Raw genomic sequence first — 25058 nt, forward strand, 5'->3', positions numbered from 1 at the left:
AAGCTGTTGCTGATGTGAATGAAGGATACAATGATAGCGCGAGTCGAATTTTAGGCGAGGGAAACACCAGTACCGACCGTAGCGTAGCTCCGATGTTTTGTCTCGCCACATTAGACAGTACCGTTATATGTTGCCGAAGAGAAAAATATCTGGAGTCATTTATTCTGGAGGGACTCGTTCTTGTTGTAAAAAAATATTTCGAAACGAGAGAATTTAAGTTTGCACTCGATACATTCCTTCCTTTCTGAAGCTTCCGTCGTGTCTACCCATTACGTTGATTCAATCCTCCAAGAAATATTATGCAAATATCAGGCAAAATGAATACAAGTCTTTTGTATGCGGAGTTGCTCCGTAATGGTCGAACCTTGCTCATGTGGTTGATTGGTCTATTGATTTTAGAGCATAATATATCTATACCCCGCATGGCAGAGCTGCAGTGTGTCTTTAGGTGGGGCTTAAACTTTAAATAAAATTATCGCATAACATGAAATTACTGCACACATTTCACCTCCGCCAGCTGCATTCGTAAGAAGATTGAACACCAACTGCACTGCAATGGACACTGCAAAAATCATTGAGCAGTCTCCTTTCTTAAGGGAGATTTAAACAGCGGATCTTCAGTGTTACTCTGTAGTCCCTTGTTCTCAGGGCTGTTCTCCTTTTACGTTCTTGCTTACAGAGCTGAGAATCGAACGAAATGAATGAATGAGACATTGATGCCAAGCGCAAGGTGGGTTATTGCGAATCTATTGTGACAGGGTTTCGCGTTAGCTAATACTGATTACTCAGGACCAACTGACCCTAAGGTAAGGACAGACCTGGCGCCTAGAAGTTGTGATATCGATGTCCTGCCTGCTTCGTGCCCACGACACCCCGAAATAATAGTTCTTGTATCAGTGGACAAATATGCATTCAGTTTTTTTAAATTTTAAAAATGGGCATTTCACTTCTTCTGAATCTGCTACTTCCTGTAGAAACGCAGATTCAGCCTTTTGTTTTTTTGGCCCTCAGCTCCTATTGGAACTGACAGCCCTACAGACGCGTCTTTCATTAAGACAGAGCTATATTTAACACTTTTTTTTTCCAAAGCAAAAATCAATTTTGTTTATTCTTCAATCTACTAGCTTACGAACGTCATCTACATTTGATATCCCTTTTTAAATTTATGCATTTGTAACTTACATGGTGAATTGTGAGGCGTCCTATCGACTTGGGAGCCATAGGGGTAGGTAGCCCCCAGAAACTCGCGTTGCGACCACCTCTTCAACGTGACGTATTACTGTAGGCAATAAAATCCATTAAATTTCCAAAAAGCTTTTAAAAAAGACCTACTCCTATTTTGTATTTAAGCGAATATGGCACAGTACCACGAAACGTTACCACTAACCTGGAACCAAGTGTTAATAACAAAATATGTGTGGGGCTCTAGAGCTTGAATCGTAGGCAGTTGCTTTGTAACTAAAGTACTGGCAGTAAAGCGTAACCACGGTCAAGTGATTTCCCACGAAAATGTTACGCTCATGTTGCTGCAAATGCGTTGTAAAACTTACTTAGCTTCATAGAAACAAAAACATAAAAAAAGTCATAAGAATCTTTTTACATTTTAAAGCTAATCAGCCAGGTGAATGGACAAATTAAAAACAAGGATAAGCAAACATGATTTTCCATTGAAGATACACTATTGTCGCTTTTTCTAGTGAAGTTTGTTGACACGCGCGGATCACGTGCTGCGCGGTGCAGCGAAAAAGGCACCTCGTCAAGGACCACACGTATCCGAAATGTACACATTTAAATAGTAGAATTGAAGGAGCTTTCTAGTATCATTATTACATGGGTTAATTTGTGAACAATTTTTTAAAAGATCCATAGTGTTATAGGAAGCAGTGTCATTCCGATACATCGCAATGGTTCTCACGGACTTGCTTAGGTTTGAGAATATCGACTGAAGCGAAAGTCTATATTTGATAAGCGTTGAAATATTGGGAAGGGGATACTTTATCAAAAATTGTGCATCTACAGAAAGTGGTCTTTAGAATTTGCGCACTCCTTATGGGGTTGCATGCTTTTTTAGCAAAGCAACTTGTTTTACTACAATCGCAAACATTTCTTGGGGTGTTACTCATTCTGAAGCTAAAATGCAGATTATTTGCCGAGTAGACGGTGCACACTTATGATGGGTAATATATATATATTATATATCTACAATATTTTCAGCTCTCAATTGAACTCATATGCATTTTTATTAAACCAAGGCAAGCTGCTGTACATAATCAATGTAACAAACCTGCTAATGATGCTCGGCTCTGCTGTCCGATAGATGCTAACACCTTTGGCATGCCTCTGCATTGAGCTTCCTCTGGAGATGATGATAAAAATGGTGGTCTGCTTGTTTATCCAAGATCACCATCTGCATCAGTGTGGGCACACACAGGTGCACAGACGCACACAAAAACACATTAGTTGTCGATGAAGACATTTTTGATGTGGACCATACAACGATCAGCTAACCTACTTGCATTACTAGATACGAAAAGTTGTCTTTGCTTCACGGTTTCGTCGACGAACGCAAAAAAACGCTGGATTAATGCTGGCTTGGGACTTGAAACGCTTTACACAAGCAAACAGTCGTTAGTGTTATGGCCTAATGCTCGATCATTCCGGTCTGTGAAACCCCACTCTGACCGCTGCTGGAGCAGTAGCTGGATCGAGCTTCCCAGAGGTTAAATATCTCTACCAGGCCTTTTAATAACGTTTTCTCTTAGTCTGCGGTCTATGCGCCAGTGTCTTAAAAGCATTAGTAAACAACACTCCTGACATGTTGACGACTTGGTTCAAACTGACGTTTGAGAATCTGGTGTTTTGTTACCAATGGATACTTCAGTGTCATTGTTTACCTTTAGAGAAATAAATGAGCAAACAGAAATGGCCTGCGAACCCTTCCGAGTTCGCAGGCCATTTCTCTAAAGGAAAGCACCCGTTATCCGACACAACCTTTGGAGGATTTTTTTGGCGCCAGTGCAGTTCGCATAAGACGCCATGTCATCCATGTAAACCAAGTCCATGATTTAATTTTTAAAACTTTATTTTTGCAGATTTTTTTAACTTCACTCTCAAGACGGTACTTTATACGTTGACAATGGACACATGAGCTATACATGAAAGTGAAACCTAGTGTCGAAGCATTAATATTATGTACATTCTACGGAACCTAATTGAAATTCGTGGAAAGCTTTTTGAATATTTGCTATAATTACAAAGTCTTTTATCCCAAAGTAAAAAAAAAAATGATATTACGCAGAAGGTTAAATCCTTGCGTAGCACGTTATTTAATGCCGCTGTATTACCGGCTTGAGTGCTTGCGTCTTCGCATAGTCTTACCTAAGTGGTTTGTTTGCCCATCATTAACACCGGAAAGTAATACCGGACTTGGTAATAGAGGTGACGGTTCTTCCACATACCCGTTCTCATCCGATTTAGCTACCTCATCAAAAAACTCTAATTCTTTTGATAAAAAGGATTAAACGTTAAAAGAAATCGTCGATTTCTTATTGTATCCAAAACATAAATGGTTGTCCTTGAATGGTAGCGCGATGATATATCTACCGTCTGCAATCCTTTGCACTGTATCGTAAAATAAGTATTATGATTTTACTAAACAAGTAAGTCTGCTTTTGTCTTGATTACTTTAATCAATGGGATCGAGAGGATATTTGGTTGAGGGTTAGATAGCATTTATTAGCGAGATGGGTGCATGGCATGTTAAGAGCAGCGTTACATGCAGTGCTGTTTCTACCTAAAAAAATCAACCAAATATTGTCGTAGAAGACCTTTGAATTTTTTTTTAAATCAAGCAGAACACCTATGCCTATTAACAAGTCAATACCAACAGCCCTCTGGTCATTGATCACGAGATCTGGTCCTTGATCTGCTACCAACGAGAGCTCGCGAGTATTTTTAGTTACCGGTTAGCTGTCTCTTTGTTATGCATTCGACGCAGATGTCTGGACCACTATCATCTTGTATAATGTCAAATATTCATTGCAGTAGAAAACAGCTCTTCACTGTTGCCTTAGACCTAAGCGGTGCTAGTGCCTCATGTGATACGACGGAGCACTGAGCACCCTGACCCTGCAAGGTCCTAACAAGAATTTTCTGCCGTTCACTAACAACCAGGCCCAACCAAGAAAGAGTTAACGTGAGTTGAGTGGTTACTGCACGCCGTATTTGTATGCTGCTCCGTTTAATAATCTTTTAAGATTTAATTACTGGGCCTTGTTGAATTTACTCATTTCGCAAATTCTACATTGTACCTCGTTGTCTCGCCATTGAACTACAGCAGAAGTCTGGATCAGTCTTTCTCAGATAGAGTAGTTGGCGCGTAGCTGAATGGTTCTTGAGCCAAATTGATGCTTTGCCCACTCAACAGTTTTTCTACTACGCTCATGTGGGTGAGCGGCGTTTGAATACAACAAGCGAGGGGCTATTTGTATTTTCGATAAAATCAAACTTAGCGTTTGCCCTTCTGAGCTATAACGTACTAACGTCGCTTTTATACTTCACCCTTTCCCCTAAACGAGCTTTGCAAAATTATTAATCTAAGACAACCCTCTCTTCACACCAAATCGCAAATAAATCTAGGTATTGTTTTTCAGCTTCCAGTGTTTCCCGATGTTTGTAAGATCCTGACGGTTCCGGATCGCTGCTTTAAGTAGTTGCCATTGTTCTTAGAAACGCTTGATGTCTCCAGCAAACTTCGGCAGTTGTTTATAATTGAAGGTTTGAACGGTTAGAGTGTTCCGAGACACGGATAAGTGCCCCGGTCATAGCTTAGTGGATAGTGTATTTTCCTAAAAATCTTAGGGACACATTGTGGTCGAGGTTTGAACGCAGACGTAGACAGATTAGACCTCGTTTCGTGCTTGGAGCCAGCCGTCAGTTTGACGGAATGCGTAGCAGCGATACCGGCTGTAAAACTCGAACCATATATATTACATAGACATATGCGTCGTTTTTGCTAAATTATGATCTTGTCTATCGGTGGTCCTAGTAGCTTACGGCCTAGTATCCGACGAAGTAGCGAAATTTAGCCTTGCGACCTCACAGGCTTTGATCGAGCTTCTCGCGCATTTTTTCCGCTTAGGCGAGTGCTGGTAATCTTATTTGTATACTCGTCTTCACGATGCTGCTTGAGCGATGACGGGCTAATGAAGTCACAATCATTACCCTAAAATATTTTACGATGACGATGTTAAGAGCGACTTTCCAGTCTCTGCTGCCGCACCTCCGAAAACTACAGGAACGTCCAACGTTCACTCGATTCGAAATGCGATATCGCCGGTGACTACCATATATAGATGACTGCAGTATCGCGTCAAAATTAGCTTGCCAGTCTCCTCCCTGCCAACACGGCGATTGCAACAGTAGGCCGAGTAACTTAGCGTGTGCGGCCACCTATATTAACGTAAACATAGGAACGCCAACACTTCTGACATCAACTGTAACAATTCTACCAGCATGTGGTCTTCGACTGTGGTATCTTATGGATAATGAAAGTTCTCTCGATAAACTCGAGAACCTCGCCGTGGCCTAGAGACATTATTCTGACGAACCTTCCATCAATAATTTAGCTTTATACCAGATGACTGACCTGTTCAAGTTCCGATTGTTGCCGTCAAAATAATCTCTACCGGGTTCAATGCGGTGCTGAGAATCTGCCTATTCTCAAAATTGTTTTAATACCATTAAATAGGTTCATAATTTTTATTTGGGTGCGTATTGGGATTTTCACTAATTGTTATTTTTGGATGCACTTGTGATGAGGGAATATATAAAGGATGTCGGCGCGGAGGTGGGGCAAGCGATTAATTAAGATAGATGGACTAGCCCAATGCACCTATCCTGTTTCGCCATCGACATTAGTAAAGTACTGTAAAGCGCGATAGGTAATAGTCATAGCCGGTTACGTCAGTAGGTTAAAGTTTCAGGCTGGGGCATATAGATGAAATAAAATCTCTTTGGATTTATATTATGGTAAGAAGCAGTTAACGCTTCAAATAGCAGCAAACATATAATGTAAAAACGAATTAGTGGCAGTAAAAAAGCGGGGCAACTGGGAGAGGTATAAAATAAACTAACTGAAATATACAAAAAAGAACAACTGCGATAGGGTCACTATAATGGAGCAGTTGTTACCAATCGTTCAGAATTAGCGAAGTAAAATAATAAATCTAGTGAATCGGGGAAACAGGGTCATTCAAGTTGGTGCTGCTAAGAGGAATCGCGATTGCAAAAGCGTATGTGTGCGTACTGCGTAAAACCAAAACTAAGCCGAGTCACGGGTCTTCCCTATCGTTCCATCTATTGCTTTCTCAATTGAGTTTTAGGAGAAAAGCCGCCCATATAAGTTATTTGACGTTTCTAGTGATAGTGGGCTTATGGTAGTAACGGGAATTTTCACTGCAGAATTAGACGTTCTTATTGTTCTCAGTGTCAATTGATGCTCTGGCATAACATATGCCAGAGCGTCAATTGACGTAGGCGCATATGTATAAGATGCATTACAAAATGATATTAGGAACATTTTGTGTTATGTGTGTGATTACGTTCCGGTTGTTATCTGTGGTGCAAAGGAACGGCAACGAATTTTCTACTAGTACGCATGGTATTTAGTCGCGAACATGTATGTTACTCCAATTTTTGTGCAGTCGCGAAACGAGATACGTAAGACGCAATCGTAGCTGGATGTGGAAACGATAATTTGAAGTTAACTTTACGTTCTAGCAAAATTGTATTACTTTAGTATGTCACTGCTCTATGATCTTGAATAGCTGAGTAGTATGTACGACAAGACGGTTTAGGTTTTTATAGGACAGTATTCAGTTATCACTAGTTGGCCTGGTGTTTCGTGTGTGACTGCTCAGTTCCTCTTTCTTTGTGACGCAGTTCGGCAAAATAACTATTTCATGAGACGTTCAAATGTATTCCCTCTATTCAACTATATAACAACATTAGGTGACCATGTTTAAACATTACACAATGCGACTCATTCCTTAACCTATTTATTCATATTATTTATACAGCGACCTACGAAACGGCATCCTTGGCATTTTCGAAATTCTCAATTGCCAGTCTAGGTTTCTCATACCTTTCATACCAGAAGCCTTTCGTTTTGCGCGGTTAAACCTAAAAGTGGCCTTTTTTTCGCACCCTAAGGTTTTTTTGTCATAAACAGTTGCGTGGCTCGCCACGATCGTGCCACATTTAGCTCTGTTGGCGTTATATGTTAAAATATTAACTGACTGCATGCTCCATTCCAATTAATACTGCGTACCACACTAAACAAAATAAAATATACGCACAATGAGTAACTAGCTGAGAATTCTTGTTAGGGATACCGCATACAGGTGATAGGGCACATAATCCACCCGATAAATAGAACACGAACTGCTGCACCGCGCCATTTGGAAAAGAGCTGCATTTTAATATAGTACCGCAAGTATTGTTCAGGCTCGAAACTACGTTTCAGTATTTTTAGATCGAATTTTATTTCAGTCACGTGAATATAGATAGCTCTTAAAAATTGTATCAACAACGTTTCTATATGTCTTTTAGTTTGCTAGTAAAATTCAAGAGGATCTCAGAGTGAGCTTGGTACTTTGGTTCCATTTCGTACAACAAAAATAGCGCTAGATGTATAACACATAAATGCGCACAAAAAAAACTACACAAAAACATACGTTGCGTCGTGCGTATGTTGAGACTTAAGTGTAATTAAGTGCAAAGAATTGGTCGTTAACTTCCGTCCGGGAATAGTTAATAAAGTATGACTATATAATGAAACGAAAAATACCCACGTAACACTAAAACTTTACTTGTGTCCTGGTAATCATCTTTGGTCCTCTAGGACCTCTGAGTCGTTTTCTTAAACTACAGTGAACACTGGCTTTCTATCGCTCTAGTTTCGTCACAGATTGGTAAGAGTAGTAGATTTGGAGCTAATTATATCTTTAGGATGACAAAACTTAATGATATCAGCCGACATAATGCATACGATCAATTAAGTTTGTGCTCTTAACGGCCATTTGTCAGAGGAGCCAGCAGCTTGTGGTGCGTTGACCTATTTTTGTTTGTCTCAAAATTCTGACAGAAGTTTTATCAGTGAGACTTGAGCAAGATCTTTTGCCGTGACCGGTTCAATAAAAAATACGGAGCCGTATACATTTTGGTTCGTAGTCATGTTATTAACATTCAAATTGCAACGAAAAGAGTATATTGGTCTCGGCTGCGCTCTCGCCAGTCGTCTCGTATGATTTAACCATAACTTTAAAATCGTACACCTAAATCCTGGCTCCAAATGGCCTCTGCGGGTTTACTACTACAAAACTGACTTTGACTGATAAGAGCAAGTCCAATTGGCATAGATTCTGGCGTCCTCTTTGAGTCAAGCATAAAAGTAGAGGATCAATACCAGAAACTCATCCATAAATTTCGATTGTCTAATACACACCGGAACAATTAGTGCACGAATCGCAGTAAATCAGCTGTATTAACCGGATCAGTGCTTTATCGGGTCACTTGTCTTCCGCAGACACATCCCACAGAAGGCTCTTTTAAGAGATTGCAGAGTACGAGAACCCGCTTACGACGCCTCACTGAACTAAAACATGATAAAATATTTGAATGTTCCTTCGATACGTAAATGTGGTAACCAACCATTAACAGGGTATTGACAATATTCAAAAAGAAATGATAATTTTAAAATGCTTCGTATCAGAATACGTTGTTTTTGATTAGCGTTACTTGTTACCTTCAGTCATCCTTAAGCTGATGGCCGATGTATCTGCCGAGAAGCTCATCTATCACCGTTACGAGGTGGTTCGAAAAAGGGATCTTAGCTTTGCTCTTGCAAGAAGCCTCAGTCCACGAAAAAAAAGAATGTGTTTGTGATCGGCACGGCGGTTCAGTTAACTGCGTACTGGCCAAACGCGAGATGATGTTATCTAAAAAAAAATCATATTATCTAGAGCAAAATACCCTGTTATCGTTATTGTCAGGGTGGCACCGTACTTCACGTGGGTCCATCATATGAATATGTAGGCGTTGCTTTGGAGGCCGACTTTCAATTTACAATTTATGTCGTTGAACGCTCAAAAGCAACATTTTATGCCACCTTTGTACAGACCTAATTGTTCCTAGATAGCTCACGGGCATTATTATTCGCGTTCCATTATAACAACATAAATACGTTCCTTCTAAACCACTTTCAAATCGCATAGCATGGCAATGTAGCGCCCTCAGAGATTCAATATAGCTTTTGAGTATTGACCATGTTTTCATTGCGTATAGCGACACTCTTCTCTGAAGGCCACATCCTATGCAATTGTATTGTGACCGGCTGGCGAGCTTGTCCTATAGAGGACATTCTTTCTTGTATTGCGTTTAGATGAATTCTCTAAGGTTTATAATCGGCGCTTGCATCTAGTGGTTATCATTGATAAAATCTTACATGAAATACTGCTAAATTGACGGTCCGCTCTGATTATAAATGTATAAAGATTTTTAGAGGCAATTAGGCATTTGAATGTTTCATGTCGTACAAATCGTCCTTTAGAAGTGATTGAATCAGATCTAACGCGTAATAATGATATCTGAATCTGAAAATCCAGTTCATGTATCCATAAATCAAGATACATTTCTATTCCATGCCGAAGCACCACTAGCAGGTTTCAGGCCTTATATATATGCTATTGACAGCACAACTAACTTTGCGATCTGCCCATGCGGAAGCTCCATCCATGCAGGATACATAGGGGCAAACAATGCCCGTCTGTGCAGAAAAGTAGAAAAAAATACGGAGAAAAACCAAGTAGTTAAAATTATGGTTATTAAATTAGCTCAAGTTTTTTGTAGCGATTAGAGGGTACTTCGCATAATCTTCACATTGCAACTACGGACTTCGACACGACGTATTTCAAAATAAATGCCGTAATGACAATTAATCATGTTGATAAAACAAACACGGATCACGAAACGATGGCGCGAAACATCCATACAGCTTCGAATTCTGTACAAATGATTTGTTTCCTGATGGAAGCCAGCCACCTAACGGCGACGCCCGAAAATGTAGGATTTTGTTGCCAACAATTGTTGTATAGACGATAAACTATTGGTATCGCGAGTGCGATTGAGTCGTAATATAATAACCGACGGACTTCAACATTGAATAACCTTTGAAGTCGTTGGGCTAACATGGTGATTTTCTCATGTTTACTAGACGTGCCCTATGTTATTGATTCAGATCTTTCCCAGCGTTCTGGCATCTTTCGAAGGCTGTATTGCGCATTCCGTCCAGGATCGACGTTAGTCGTTCCATCATACGGCTGGCTCCCAGCACGAAATAAAGTGTGTCACTGGCCGGGTTTGAACTTGGGTCACGTCGTATCCTAGGATTAACAGTTAAATATGTTACCCACTAAGCTATCACGGAGACAGCCATAGCACTGCTGTTCGCGTTACCATATATAATTTTTCTATCTATGGCAAGTACCCAGACTGCGTGCCTTCGAATGCCGTCCTAGCGGTCTATTAGTCTCTTGAAGACCTTGAGATATCGGATTGCATTCATTATTTTATCTCCGGTTATTATCTCAGGATAGTAAATGCCTCTAACGTCTACTGTAAATACCACCGTCACTTTAGGTCTAAACCTATCTGATCATACTCTTTGCTAGACTTTAACATCCCAATATCCGTTCTTGAAGCGTTTGCATATACTTTCGCACATAGATATATGTTTTCGTATCCTTATCTAGCCCCTTCACCAAGCTTCAATGAATTCGAGGAACAGGAACTTGATAGTTAAGCGTTTATTTTTGAGACCGAAATATGTTTTTTCATCTGATTTCCCCTAAAGTAATTCCAACTTTTACTCACATCTTTCCAGAGATCTAAAGTATTTAGCAGCCAAATTTAATCTCCTAGCGGCACATGGTTCAAAAGTTATTCAGTGTCAATACCTGCAGGATCATCTAATACATCCGTTCGCCTCTTTTAATTAAAGTGCAATTGAAATTACGGCTTCTCCATTTGTTGCGATTCAGGTCTTTTGTAAAAAGTACCATATCGTTGGCAAAAACGTACTAGGTCGTAGTTCTATTTTTCGTTCCGAGTATTTTTCTACCATCTACAAATTTAAACTGATTTCAAATATTCTCTCTCTCTCTCTCTCTCTCTGTTTATATATATATATATATATATATATAAAAAATTAGACCATAAAATTAAGAAAATATATATATATATATATATTAGTCTCGTGCTTGTCAACCGCCATAATCTGTAGAATTCTGTGCTTTTTAATACCAATCAGATGGCTTTTCTTAATTTTATGATCTAATTTCCTGATTCGGTAATATAAATAAAGCATCTTCTATTCGTCGCCCAGCTTTAAATTAACTTTGCCAGATTCTTCTCTTTGTAGGATTTTCTGCAATATAACAGTAGTTATTTCATATAAAAGTATTATAGATATCTTCAGTAGTCGATTGCTTTCCAGCCGTTAGATATCAGCTTCCAGCTTAAGTATGAATGACACATCGTCAATAGTTTACCCTTTATTTATATACATTTTTCAACTAAAGGTTTTAAAGATAATCCGACACATGCACTCTCTACGTTTGTTTCTCCATAAGAATATATGGGCAAAATTTATAAATAAAAAACTACTTTTAAAGTGCATTTTAGTTATAAATAGTTATAAATTTGCGTGTAGAAGATTCCATACGTTTATATATGCCCTGCGGAGCGTCAGATGCGGGGGACCTTCGTCAAGAGTTTTAGGTTCCCGGCGTTACTGCCTGCCTGCATCACTGGGCTACTGAGGCGTTTTTATTCTTTTGATTTTTACTGTTTCCTTTCTTCATGTCATTTTATACTTTATGCCGGTTTTCATATATTTTAATATAATACTTTTTTCGATTTTCTTAAACACATTATTCTAATGTTGTTTGAGAAAAATATACATATAACCATTTTTCTGTTCTGTAGTTTAATTTAATTCTGTAGTAAAAAATGTGCCTATGTTATATATATATATATATGGCTTTTGTATACTTACTAGCGATTTTGCAGGATTTGTACATTAAGCATATTTTTTTTTCTTTTGGCTTGTTTTGGCATTGCCTCTTTTTTTGATTTTTCTTTACTTCTGTATATCGCTCGAAAGTGTTTTCTCTATCCTTCATAAGTCGGTTGCAACTTCATTGTGCCGGTGCAGTTTCTAGGCGAAAAAAAGCAATATTTCTAACATGTTTTACGGATGCGATACTTGTGCCATGTACAGAAAGGACTCTGCAACTAAGAGGATTGCTCATTTTGTGAACTTTAAGAATCGCATCTCGAAACTAACAAATGCACCCCGCCCCGCTAGGCTATCTGAGGTCGCTGAGGATTAACTGAAGACACTTTGAAAAAAACGGCCAGTAAACAATTCATGAACTGGGCGAGAAAATTACCTACAGTTATATGATCGTCAACAGGCATCTTTGACGTATGAGATTTATTAAATCCAACATTGGCCCAGTTGCATTCCGACGCTGCCCAACAGGAAAAAAAGCTCGATAAACTTCTTTTTGAAGTATAAAACGACCTGTACATACAATTCGTACAATTTAAAGATTTGCTAGCATGTATTATGTTTTATGGGACCGCTATGAGCTTAATCCTTCCGTGTCACCATTCTTAGACCCAACGTATGGTTGCTTTAAGCCTTACAAATAGTCTGGAAAAATTTGTGATTTTTAATAATATTCGAATTCTTTGGTTGCTACACCTGTTCCATGTGGTTCAACGAGAAAAATACAAAGTAAAATAACAACTGCCCAAAAACGTGAAACCTATTACTTTGTGATATCTAATAATTATGATTAATATTATTGTTTATTATTTATTTATTTTGATAGCTGTTCATTATAAGGTGGCATTTACAGCCCTCTAACATAGGCGGTTTACATTTATTCCTAAAAATTAAGTTTGAATGATGTTGCCCTTCTGTGTCTTTTATTATATCAAACAGCGTGTCCCGACGTTAGCTGTCATTCCGACAAGGCTGTCTATGGCAGTAACTATGAAGCCTTTTGTAGCTACGGCTTTACGCAGACAACGTTCGAGCAGGATGATTCAGTGCGTATAGTGCGCGTATATGTACGTACGTAGTACATCAATATTTTGATGGATTTTTAGGTAAAGTAGTTAAACGTAATTAAACGTCTTTTCTAGTTGTTTAAGACGCTTTATATTCATAATTCATAGGTACATAAGTGTTGAATATACTACATAATTCACGTAATGTCTCATTTGAGAGATGCGTTAGATTCAGTCAACATTTGTTCCAGTTTCCCGACCCAATAATCGTATAGTATCTCATTCTCAATGATATATCGATACATATATATATATATATCGGTATACCAGCCATATTGGGAATACCGCCATATATACATACAGTCGTTTTTGGTCATTAAACCGAGTTAAGTAACCAAAATCTGATTGATATACAACGATGCAAAGAACACTTTGCATTAACAGGATAATGATTGCTAGATAAATACTTGAAGTTTTTTAAATGTGATAAATTCATTGCCTAATCTGACCCTCAAATAGCAGCCCTACAAGGCCTGAAAAACACGCAAAAACTGCACTACAATTACGTTGAATGCGGTATTTATTGTTGATGTAGTTACAGCATTGATGGACCTGTTTTCGCGTTGTAGATCACGGTATTTTCTGTGTAGGCGGTAGTGATCGGATAGTGGGACAATATGAGGTTCGTGGTTCACTATGAGCCCGATAGGCGGTGCCTGTTAGCACTATCTGTTAACAGGTAACTAACTTTATTTACGTGTGCTGGCAGAGACTAGTTCGCATCAGTGGTACCTCCACTTACCCAGCAGCGCCCTTCCCCAATTCAAAACGATGTTATTGCCCATGTTGTACCAGCAGTTAGAATAACTCGTGCGGTCAATAGCTGTCCAGGTGACATCGATGAAATTTCGTGGACACTTCAGTTTTCACCTGCAACATAATATGAGGCGGTTCATCTTATACTTTCTATTACCAGTAACTTGGACGGTCGTGCACACGGATGAAAATCAGCATCAGCATGCTGTTTCCTATAGCAAGAATCATCATCCCCAGCCTTTTCCTCTAAGCTATCGAAAAACGGGCGTCTCGGTGAGATCTATGCACAGGACAAGCGAAGTTGCTCCTTACTATGATCCCACATCACATTTACCTTATGCTGCAGTGGTGCCTCAAGCATCTTACCAGAAACCCATTGAATACAGCGCGGAAGACTATGGCGAATACGGTTATGGAATAAGGCAAATGCATCCGACTGTACTCGGCGGTCACCAAAGGTCGGAACTCACCGACTTCATCGAGCGTCTACTAAACTTTGATAATGAGCATGCCACTGCGTTTGACGTAGATTTTGGTGTTTATGATACACGAGATCTATACGACGGTCATCAAGCAGAAGTGCAGGTGAAGGTAACCCACAGAGGGCAAGACCACCAGAATTATGCGGACGTGAACATTTTGAGCGGTGATAGCATAGATTCGATAAACCTGCGCTCAGTTCTTGCTCATCTTGGTCTAGGCAGCCTTGACAGTATACATCAGATACGGGCCATAGCTGACCACATCTATGCCCAACCACAAAAGGTTTGTTGTGACTTGGCAGTTTTTCAAAGTATATGGCATGTGGGTCTTCTAGTAGATACTGTTCTATTACATTCATTATTAACTTAAGGCCATAATAAGTGTGTATGAGTATGTTAAGTATTGCTTGGCGCTCTGTTATCAGTTAGAGCCGACAAACTCAACTGATAATGCTTTTTCCAAAAATCTCGCTTGCGTGTATTATTTGTGAAGTCTCCGACTGCGAAAGCTGTCAGGCCTGATTAAAGCTTCGCTATCTGGCACAAGTGTCTAGTTCATACTAAATAAGGGAACAAACACTTGTTCAAATTTCATAACCATGCAATTCGAAGAGACTGAACCTACTAAAATAAAGCAGATAAATATAATAAATAAATAAATAAAATAAAATAATAGATTAGAATATATAAGGTTATGGGGAGTGCCTCTTAAGGCCCTGCTAAGTTCCTGAAACGTCGAACCTACAATGACTTCTTGCTTCGCTATTTGAGATAGCACGCTTGACGTTTTTTGATGATATCATGTTTACCTATCCATATGTATTAGCGGTAAGCAGTCCTCATTTGGCTTCAAAAAACATAATATATTCAGTAAATCTTATAGTGGCCTTCTTTATTCACACAAGATATCTAGTACTGAATAAATATAATCTTACATGTGGTCTTCAATACAATGTTTTGCTAGTGAAAATACGAGTTTTTTTTATATATTAGTTTGCGTCAGATTTCCATTCGTTAGCCGGACAAAAAAGAATGAAGTGCCAAAAAGATTCACGCCATTTTTTAGCTCCCTAATTAAGGTCGGTTATTGTCTAAGAAGCATGTCTAAAACGTACTGTCGTCGTGTCTACTGGTTTAAGGTACCAAAAAAAAGCGCCATAAGGGAGGAATTGAAATAAGGCTGCATTAGTTCGAGAAGTATGTGACCTAATTTTATTAAGTTGAAAATTATCTATCTTAGTTTGAATAATATAGAACTAATCGTAGTTTAAGTATATAAAAACAACTAACTTAAACACTGATATTATTTGAGTTCTCAATATTAGATATGAGTGTAGTTATGCAATGCAATGCTGGACTAAGTTATTGTGGGCAAGTTCTTTTTTATTTCGTTTGCTTTCGTTGCGCAGAATTGGATTAGATGTAAGTTAAATGTCTGATACGTACATTATACTAGCCGATAATGGTTTGATACTCCTAAAATTTCGCTGCCATATTTTGCTTCAAGGTGCCTAATACTGAAACTCGTAGAAGTTATTAAGCTATAACAAACGGACGACCGTTTTGAGCTTACCGACCCGGCAGCAACGTCGGGAATCAAAAAAATATCTACGGCATTTAAGCGCCAGAAAGACATTTTTGTATATCTGGCTAGTCCAACACAGACAGACAGACAGAACACCACACAAATCAATCACAACTACCAAAAACGTCAGTGAAAAATATTCCAAATACCTTTTCACCTGGGTTATTTAATCGATTGTCTTTAGAAGCGGAATAAAGGCGAAATATACACTTTACGAGTGGATCCACGGAAGAAAATGGTCATGTTTATAAAGAACTACAATGGGTCAAGAACAGTAAAGCTGGTTGCTATTCGAGAGGAAATACAATATAGTCGTAATTTCCAATGATTCGAAGTTGCCCTTGGAGGCTTTCTGTGTAAGCATCTCACTGAATGACAATAACCGCCTTATAAATCAGTTACGTGTTGCTTTAAAGCACATTAAGCCGTGATGTCTGGGCAAAAAATGACCATACGCTTCAGGTTCTCTAAAACTGTAAGGAATTTAAAGGGCAAAAAGGTGGATGGATACATAATGTGTCTTATGAAAACCAAGAAGGGCAAAAGCTTGACGCCATTTTTGATGTTTGTAAATGTGCTACGTGCGCCGCCAAAGAGGATTAAATCGTTTCCTACATTGATGTACAAGGGCAAACAGAAATAGTGTTAAAATAGTGTGAAATAGTGAGGAAATGCCACGAGGAGGTGTCTTACGCTAGTCTTGGCGGTAGTTGTTTCTCGAGCTTAATAGATATCAGGACAAAGAAATGTAGGGATTAGGGTAGGACAAAGATTACTTCTCGGCTTGTTGAATGCTATGTCATTGTCTTATACATAGCAATATCCCGGGGATAATATATGGTTGAATAAATTGAAATTAATCTTATATGTTTAATCAATGCGATGCACACAGCCCTTGTCCTCGGCAAATTGAATATTACCTACCAACGATGCGTAAATCAGAATTGACATTTAAAAAAGATTACAAGTATAAGTCAGTAATAACGTATTATAAAATCTAACTCGTTCTAGAAGCGTATACTGCCGTGTCTGACAGTGATCATTGTTTTTAAGATTGCTTACTGTTACGGTTACGAATGTGCTTGATTGAGCTTAGTTCTTTATTGCAGGGCAGTTGGACTCAATAGAAACTTTTTTGTTTTTTAAATTGTATCTAAATAAAAAAGATATTTCAACAATTTTTTATGCACATTTGGTTACATTGTTTACCTGGTCTAATTGTCATTTCCGTTTCGTAGTCCTCAGCCCATCGCTTGGGCTTTCTTCCGTCGAGCTCCACCAGGGGGCGACTGCCGATTAGCCGGCCATTCGATAGACTTTGCTCTGTAGCATCCAGTTCTTTTAATACATTTTCCCAACTTATGAAATATGTACTTTTGTAAAAAAGTATGTTATATTTCAACGTAGACACACAAGCCCAGATAAATGAAATTGGATAGACGATCCTGACCAGAAACTAAATGCTCTTTATATACGTTGTCCAAAGGCAACTCATAAGGTAGCCCAATGGTATTTATATTCTGTAATACTTAATTATGTCGTGTTTTAAAAGGTGCAGAAGTTCAACGGCGTTCTAATGTAAAAGCATTATGCGTGCTAACGCCGTGCCACGGTACTAACAGTGTTCAAGAGATGTTCGAGTACGATGAAAGACTACCGACAATATAAAATAGCATTTTTTTTATTCTTTAAACGTTGATTATTTAGAAAATGCGATATAGGGCCCAGCAGCTATAGTGTTTCATGTTAGGTTTTTGATTCTCCTTTTCTTTCGTCCCGGTTTGAATAAGGAAAATAATTTATTTTAATTTGTAATTTTTAAATGAATTCAAGTGTAGGTCTGGCAGGGCCCACGAATGGATATGGAGCCAATCGGATGTTTGCTCTCACTTTGCGCACCGATGGGTTAATGTACTTGTAGTCATCGGGCATTGTTTCTAGCCCACTACATAATATTCTGGGTATCATAGATAGACAACGTAACTGTAGTATTAATATTGATAACTACTAATACTTTAAGAGTTCCATCACATCCTACTCGAGCGTTGTTCGATATAACTGAGTCGAGCTTTTTCTGCTTAGCAACAAAGCTTTATATATATATAACAAAACTATTCGTACGGCCTTACGAGCAACGCGTTGCTTGAGCTCGTTCCATCTATTTGGCACTAACTGAAGAATTACGATAGCAACGAACGGTAGGATTCATCTGGTCAGTTAAGTAGAACGCAATGAAGTGTCACTTCACAGAAGCTACATGCGCTCAAAGGCTATGGTATAAGTTTTGTTACTAGAGGATGACTAACTAATAAAAATGAAAGGAGAATTGGCAAAAATTACAACACACGGTTCATGATTCTAGGATAGTTGCGAACGGAACGCTGATTATTTAAATGTGACAATATATTTGGCTATGTCCATTAGTTGCAAATCGACGAAAAAAAAGATTCTTTATTTTTGAAAGATTAATATTCAGTTTAAAATTAGAGCTGACGCCAATGTACACGGGACCTCAAGAAAAGCTCATGCTGCCCATAGGAATATATTCAATTGAACTCTATGGGTAGGCACCGAGTTGTCTTTAGACTTTTGGCTGCATTTGCGCCGCAGGTATTAGTTTTCTATTAACTTCGGTCATTTTCCTTAAAATTGTATACTTCAGCTTTGAGCTCGAATAAAGTCTTTTTTTGCTTATATCTATAGCGATATCGGAGATCCGAGTTTGTACAAATTACTTTTAGAGAAGCTTAAGAAATAAGAAATATGCACTAGTGAGTTGGTTTTAAGTTGAGAAAAGCTTCATTCTAAACCACTGAAGTTAAAGAGAAAACTTTAATTACTGCTTGGTTTTTCAGGTGATAATCGAAGATCATCATGGACCCCCAGAAAAGCTTCACGGACACATTCAAAGCTTTTACTCCGTGGAGACAATTGATCACGGTGGTGAAATTATCTCTTCTGGAAAATCGAATAAAAATAACGCTGTTCTGGACGGAGATTTTGCGGATCTCATTGGATACGCAAATTTCAATTTTGCCGCTGACTAATAGAGTGTAAAACGGTGTTGTGCTTTACCGTTCCGCCTGCTAAGAATAAGTGAAGAACAGACCACTTTGTCTGGCCTGAAGTGAATCAAATAATTTGTCAGTTTAGATAAAAGCCTCGTAGGTATTAAGGTATATGTAGATGAACTTGTATAAAGTGTAGTGTAATATAGTTACTTCGATGCGGGGTGATCTACCCTGTATTGACTGCGAAGACAAGAGGTCAAATAAGTTGGCTTTATTAACAACAATGAACCGAAAATAAAGCTTTCAGGGCATGCATAAATACATACCACACGAATGCAATATATATATATATATATAAATTTACCTTCTTTATCTAAACAATTGTGCAAAATTTATGTCGTTAAGGAAACATGAAACAACGATTCCTGGTCCAGTCTATTATAATAGACTTGGCCATTTACCATGCCGGGTTCACAAAGCAGTTACTGAGTAATATTAATCTGAAGTAATTACAGACATTTATACTAGTTTAAATAACTAGATATACTTGATAACATTATTTGAATTCACCATTTTTGAGCTACAGGTGAACAGTTTCTACATATTTTGACCATATGAACTGCGATCATGCTGTGAATAGCACTATATTTTTGTCTTTTTAGCAGAAGCGCGATTATAGCAGGTCAAGATATCCTGGTTACAGCCACAGTTTTAAAGTTAAATTTAACTTCATTAGAGAATTTGTAATCGAAAAATAAGTAATTCATTTAGAAATGCGACTGTGTATAGCCTTGCAACGTAAGACAAAAGTTCATCCATTTATCTCCTTTGACCATACGAATTCAAGCATTGCACATATTCTTGCTTACAGAGATATAGAGCTAAATCAAATACACCTATTCCTCTAGCCTAATCACTTCCTTAGAGAAGTAAGAGTGCGTTAGTTTCGCTTCCAATATGCGTTCTTTTCTCCCTTACATATCTAGAAATATATTAAAATGGATCCGCACAACCAAGAAAAGTCTTCCGCAAAACACATCTGTATTACGGCTTATTACCTATGAATCCTTTGTTTACGTAAGTCGGTTATTAGTGAAGCAGCTTACGGAACTGAAGGCCGTTCTCAAGCTGCCGGTGTAATGATGACAAGACCTATACAGTCCTATACTTGTGTAAAAAGCCTAATAGCGTTCAGCAGTGGCTTCTTAATGTTGTCCATGCATTGGCTGACGGTACCTTTCAATCAGTACTACACAGGTACTTTACGGCGGATTTTTTTTACTGTGATATGCATGTGCGTTAGAACGAGTTTGATAAATATCACGCGAAGTAGTGCAGATAAATAAAGAAACTCGATGAATAGATGATTGGAAGATTAACGATAAAAGGCATTGTGTTATCTATATTTAGGTAGTAGTAGGTACATAAGGATTCACGCAGAAATCAAGCCAAAGGCTTGTTTTATTTTATTTTTCTTATTATATTTGATTATTGACTTATTATATATGATTAGTGTGATGTCTGTAGTAGAAAATACTATTGGACTAGTTCTGTACGTATCTAGATTTAACCCAAAACCGACTTTATCATCTCTTACGAACAATAAGCGAACAGCTTTGCTAACTTACCTAAAATGCGTCCAACGCTGGAGCAGTAATCTAACTTTTTACTTATATTACTACTAGGTAACACGGCAAAATCGATCGAAAAAAAAAATGGTAAAAGACCATTCAAGTCTTTTACCATTGAGGTCAGGCTTGAACGATAAGGAAAACCGCATGATTATAGTGACCGTTATAGCGCCTCTTCAGATATAAAATTTAGTGGCTATTATCGTGCGACACCTGACAGTGTATCGTACAAGTCTTTTGCTAAGAGATTTCCTAATGGTGCAGTAACCTCTATGTTTATGGGATCTTAGAAATATTGATTAAATTTCTGCAAATTCGAAGTACTTAAGGACCTAGCGAAAGAACTCTCTGATACGCTTTATTTAGCTCAACGTTTTCTCAACGAGTCCGAGTTGTCAACCAAATCCCCAGGTTGTCCTTCTGAAATATGAAAATAACGACCTTTGTGACGCGTTGCGACTGAGTAAGAAACTAACATTTGATAGAATCTGTTCCCACATTAAAAGTAGCATAGTTTAGTAGTATAAGTTAAGCAGGTAAATTTATTGAAAATTGTTGAATGGATTTCGATATGGTGATAACACTTATTTAGAAGCTTTATCAATAACCTACGCCTATACCTAAACATAATTTGAAGTTTTGTTAAAGCACCTTCTGCCTCACAGCCTTCCGTCACGCGAACATAAAGCAGATAACGAAATTATATCGGCTGGTGGCCGAGTATCATATCATAAAATTCTTTCTTCCGCAACAGGAACGCGTCTAACAACGTTTGGACTAACAGCATTTGATCGGTACGTGGTGTCATAGTCGTTCCATACGTTTTGCTATGGAACGGAGCGGCAAATTCCCAAACCTTGTTCTCGCTAGAAGTGCCATAAATAATTTACTAGATAGTCATGTTGGTGTATGAAACGGTTAATCAACAAGAAGGCAACATGGAGGGAATAGAACTTTTCATAATTCATCTGTAGGAACAGCCGGGCAATAATGCCGAGGTATCACAATAATAACAACACGACTTAATTCTCAGGCTGGACGGCGGTATATAGCTTGTAGCTTATATATAGCATATAGCCCTTATCAATCTAAATTCGATAGTAGAATCTTTTAAAAAAGCTTCATCAGTCGAAGTATAACATGCTGTACGACATACAACTAGGACAACGAACTTCTAAACCGGTCGGCAGTGCGACGCGGTGATTCATGTGAAGTTTGATCACTCGGTTACAGTTGGAGCGATCGCAATACCGAGATATCGAGAAAAATTTTCGGTTGTGGGATGGGTGCGTCGGACACTGGCGTCAAAGTGAAATCAAGTTGATTAGAAGAGCTAATACGAAGGGGCCACACCATTTATTTGCCTCTTTCAATATTCGATGCACGTTTGTAAAGTGTTTGCCATGTTGTATCGAGTACTTTGGTACCGGTTAGCAAATCTATAGGTACATCCAAATTCTAAAATCACATGCTAAAGCTAAGGTAGCACAGTTAAGCCCTCAAACTAGAGAGACTTTTTCTATTCCTCGCGACTCAATAGTCAACTTGTGATAGTTAGCTTAATAACTATTATTTTAATAACAATTATTTTAGTAAACAGCGATCTCCAGTAAATGTAAGTGTACATTTGTATATACTGCAACTTACTATTACTATAATTAATTATTTTTGTTGACTTTGCCACGCAAAGGCCGCTGAGGTGTTTCACAAAGAAGCATGTGCGTACGTAGGTGTATCAAGGCAAAGTTGATACAAAAATGCCCCTCTGCCGATTATCTTAAAGCTGTTTAGATGAAGCACGGCTTTTATAACGGTATTTTAACGTTGCGCGAACACTGACGCCGTCTCCATTTGTAGCTTTCATTTTGTAACGTCGATAGCGATAATAATGACGTTGGCCGTTTGGATGACAATGCATCTAAGGACGGATATACATAAATATATAATGGTAATTTTTATCAGCACGCAAATTCTTGAATAAGCTTTCAAACCGAATTCAACATTGTCTACTTTATTCCTATACAATAATTCTTTAGTTGTCGTCGCGGCCGTGTTAGCAGCTGTTTGTCGGCGTTTGTTTGACAAAAACGCGCGTAACCACCGAATTTTCGTCTAGTAATAAACGTAAAAAAGACGCTATCGAATATCATTTGACCATTGTCATACGAGGAAAGTTGCTTTACAACCTTATCGCAGACAACAGCTTACCGCTTGAAATGTTTTTTTTTTTTTTATACGATGTCTACGAAGTCGAATACACTGATTACTGTGAAAAATGCTGATAAATATCATTACAAACCAGTCTTATATGTTCAACGATAAACTCATCATGCATTCTCCGCAAAGGACTCTAATATTTAGGTCACTGCGTAGTATCTATTCTTGTATGAAAACTGCAGCAGTCATTTCCAGTTGTGACCTCGTTCTAGAATTTAAAGGATGTTTATTAGTAAAGAAAGCTACAATAACATCGGAAGTTTGAAGATATTACAACTGATAATAAGCACAAAAATTAGACCTCGCTCGATTAGAGAAAGTTTTGGTCATCGGTGATACTGAGATTTTTTCAAAACCGCAGCCCTTTTCTCAGGTTACCACAGAAGTCGACTGCAGTATAACTACAATACAAAAAGTCCATCCTGCCATTTTCAGAGCCCTTAAAGCGATTTTTCTTTTTACACTCTTGGCGTGCGGGTATATATATATGCACACACATATATTTGTGTATGCAGTATCTATGGACCTGCGGCGCAAGGCAGAGCCAGGTAGTGGAACAATAAGCACCATTGAACGTGCTACGCCTGCATTTGCTTTTACAGAACATATAGTGCAGTCCTGTTTCACTGAGAGTTCCGCAAGTGCTACACGGCTTCCACTAATCAGTGTACGATTTGTCCAGAATATCCATAAGGAGTACACTGTTGGGATCAATATAAATTGCCTGGAGTAGAAGAGGGCCTATAAGGGATAGCTGTTTGCCAGATAATCATCATTTAATTCAATTTCCCATTTACTTACTCTGACTTGTCTATCACTCTGATAGCTGCACAAGCAGGCTATGGTTTTATTATTAGTTCCAAGATTATATAACGAAGCTAGTTGGTCATATAGCACCACAAGAACTCGAAATCCCTGTTACAATGTTCCTCCTTGCGTCCTTGCGCTAGTGGAAATACAGTTCCGCCGTATTGTGTGTTTCCTATATTGCCTTTTGAGAGCCATATGTCCTCATATAAGAGTCTAAGATTTTGCAAATCCATCCGGACCGAATGCAAAAAGGGGGTCTTGGACGACATCATCACGATTGTTCACTGTTCCATAATAGAACCGTGCCTGCTCATCATAAATGAACAGCGGCATAAGTGTAGTAGAATTGGCTTAGGAGAACACCATTTACATCTGCTTTACAATTACGGTCGTTAGACGTGGCTTTTATTCGGACCATTTAAAGCCCGACTTCGTACAGCTCAACAGATCTTCGCCACTATTTACCATAGAAGGATTTCCATCTATCGGATTGGCAAAAGCTGCGTACGAAAAATCATTTTTGATGGCAAGCATCATAAGTAAAGGCTTTCAGGACACAGGTAGCTCTTTATTGAACGAAGACGTATTTACAGAAGGTGGCTTCGTTCCCTCAATGGTATAGACCGATAATCAGTTGGGGCCGTCGGACCATCATGGAGTGTCGTTCCAGTTAATCCTCGGAAATCGGGGCTCTGTTGCATGCAGCTTCGTTGCTAAATGCTACCACATCACAAGAAGCGCGAGACAGGGCTCGTAAATCATCCGTTACTTTTGCAAAACAACATTAGTAGTTCCTGCTTCGAAAATAGGGGCCCGTTCGCTTTAGCTGTCCGACAGAATCAATTATATTTAGTCTAAATTAATGTGCTGTGCGTTTGTACGACAATATTAGTTTCCTCTACGAAAAGAACTAAAGACCTATAAGCACGGTATCTGACAGCTTCAATTACTTTGACTGGCTTCTTCGTATACAATCATAAGCGGCACGTATATTTCTGTCTAATGGGGCATATGAGTCAACAAGATGAATATCTCTTATTGAATATTTCTTAAAAAGTAATCAATGATTGTTTGAGGCCACGAGGTAGAGCTGAACATGGCTGTATAATTTTTTTCTTTTTTTTTACTGTGGCAAGGGATTTTCTTAACAGTTAGGTTTAATAAATTTTAGCCAATACAGCCCTACCCTTACACATATATATACATATTCATTCTTCAACATTCATATCTATATGAATATAAATATATAAATGTTGTCAGCCATTTCAGGGATCTGCTTCAAATTTCACCCGATGACAAAAACAGCACGATGGAAATGAAATGACCTGTCTGGGGAAATTTTTCACATTAAGCTTATAGGTTCTCG

The 25058-nt window shown here is 38.4% G+C and overlaps 1 protein-coding gene across 2 annotated transcripts; it reads left to right on the plus strand.

Moving 5' to 3' along the window:
* Nucleotides 1-6374: 6374 nt before the first annotated feature.
* On the plus strand, nt 6375-20421 carry LOC111267150 (uncharacterized). 2 transcript variants are annotated; one of them, XM_022845193.2, is made up of 4 exons: nt 6375-6661; nt 13073-13204; nt 14117-14721; nt 18879-20421. In XM_022845193.2, the coding sequence occupies exons 1-4, from the start codon at nt 6544-6546 to the stop codon at nt 19068-19070; spliced, it is 1047 nt and encodes a 348-aa protein (XP_022700928.1). In that variant the 5' UTR covers nt 6375-6543; the 3' UTR covers nt 19071-20421. The 2 variants fall into 2 exon arrangements, with proteins under 2 accessions (XP_022700928.1, XP_022700937.1); XM_022845202.2 differs by having other exon boundaries at nt 6375-6652.
* Nucleotides 20422-25058: the final 4637 nt, after the last annotated feature.

This window comes from Varroa jacobsoni, unplaced genomic scaffold (assembly GCF_002532875.2).
Source record: "Varroa jacobsoni isolate VJ856 unplaced genomic scaffold, vjacob_1.0 scaffold_121, whole genome shotgun sequence".
Lineage (NCBI taxonomy): Eukaryota > Metazoa > Arthropoda > Arachnida > Mesostigmata > Varroidae > Varroa > Varroa jacobsoni.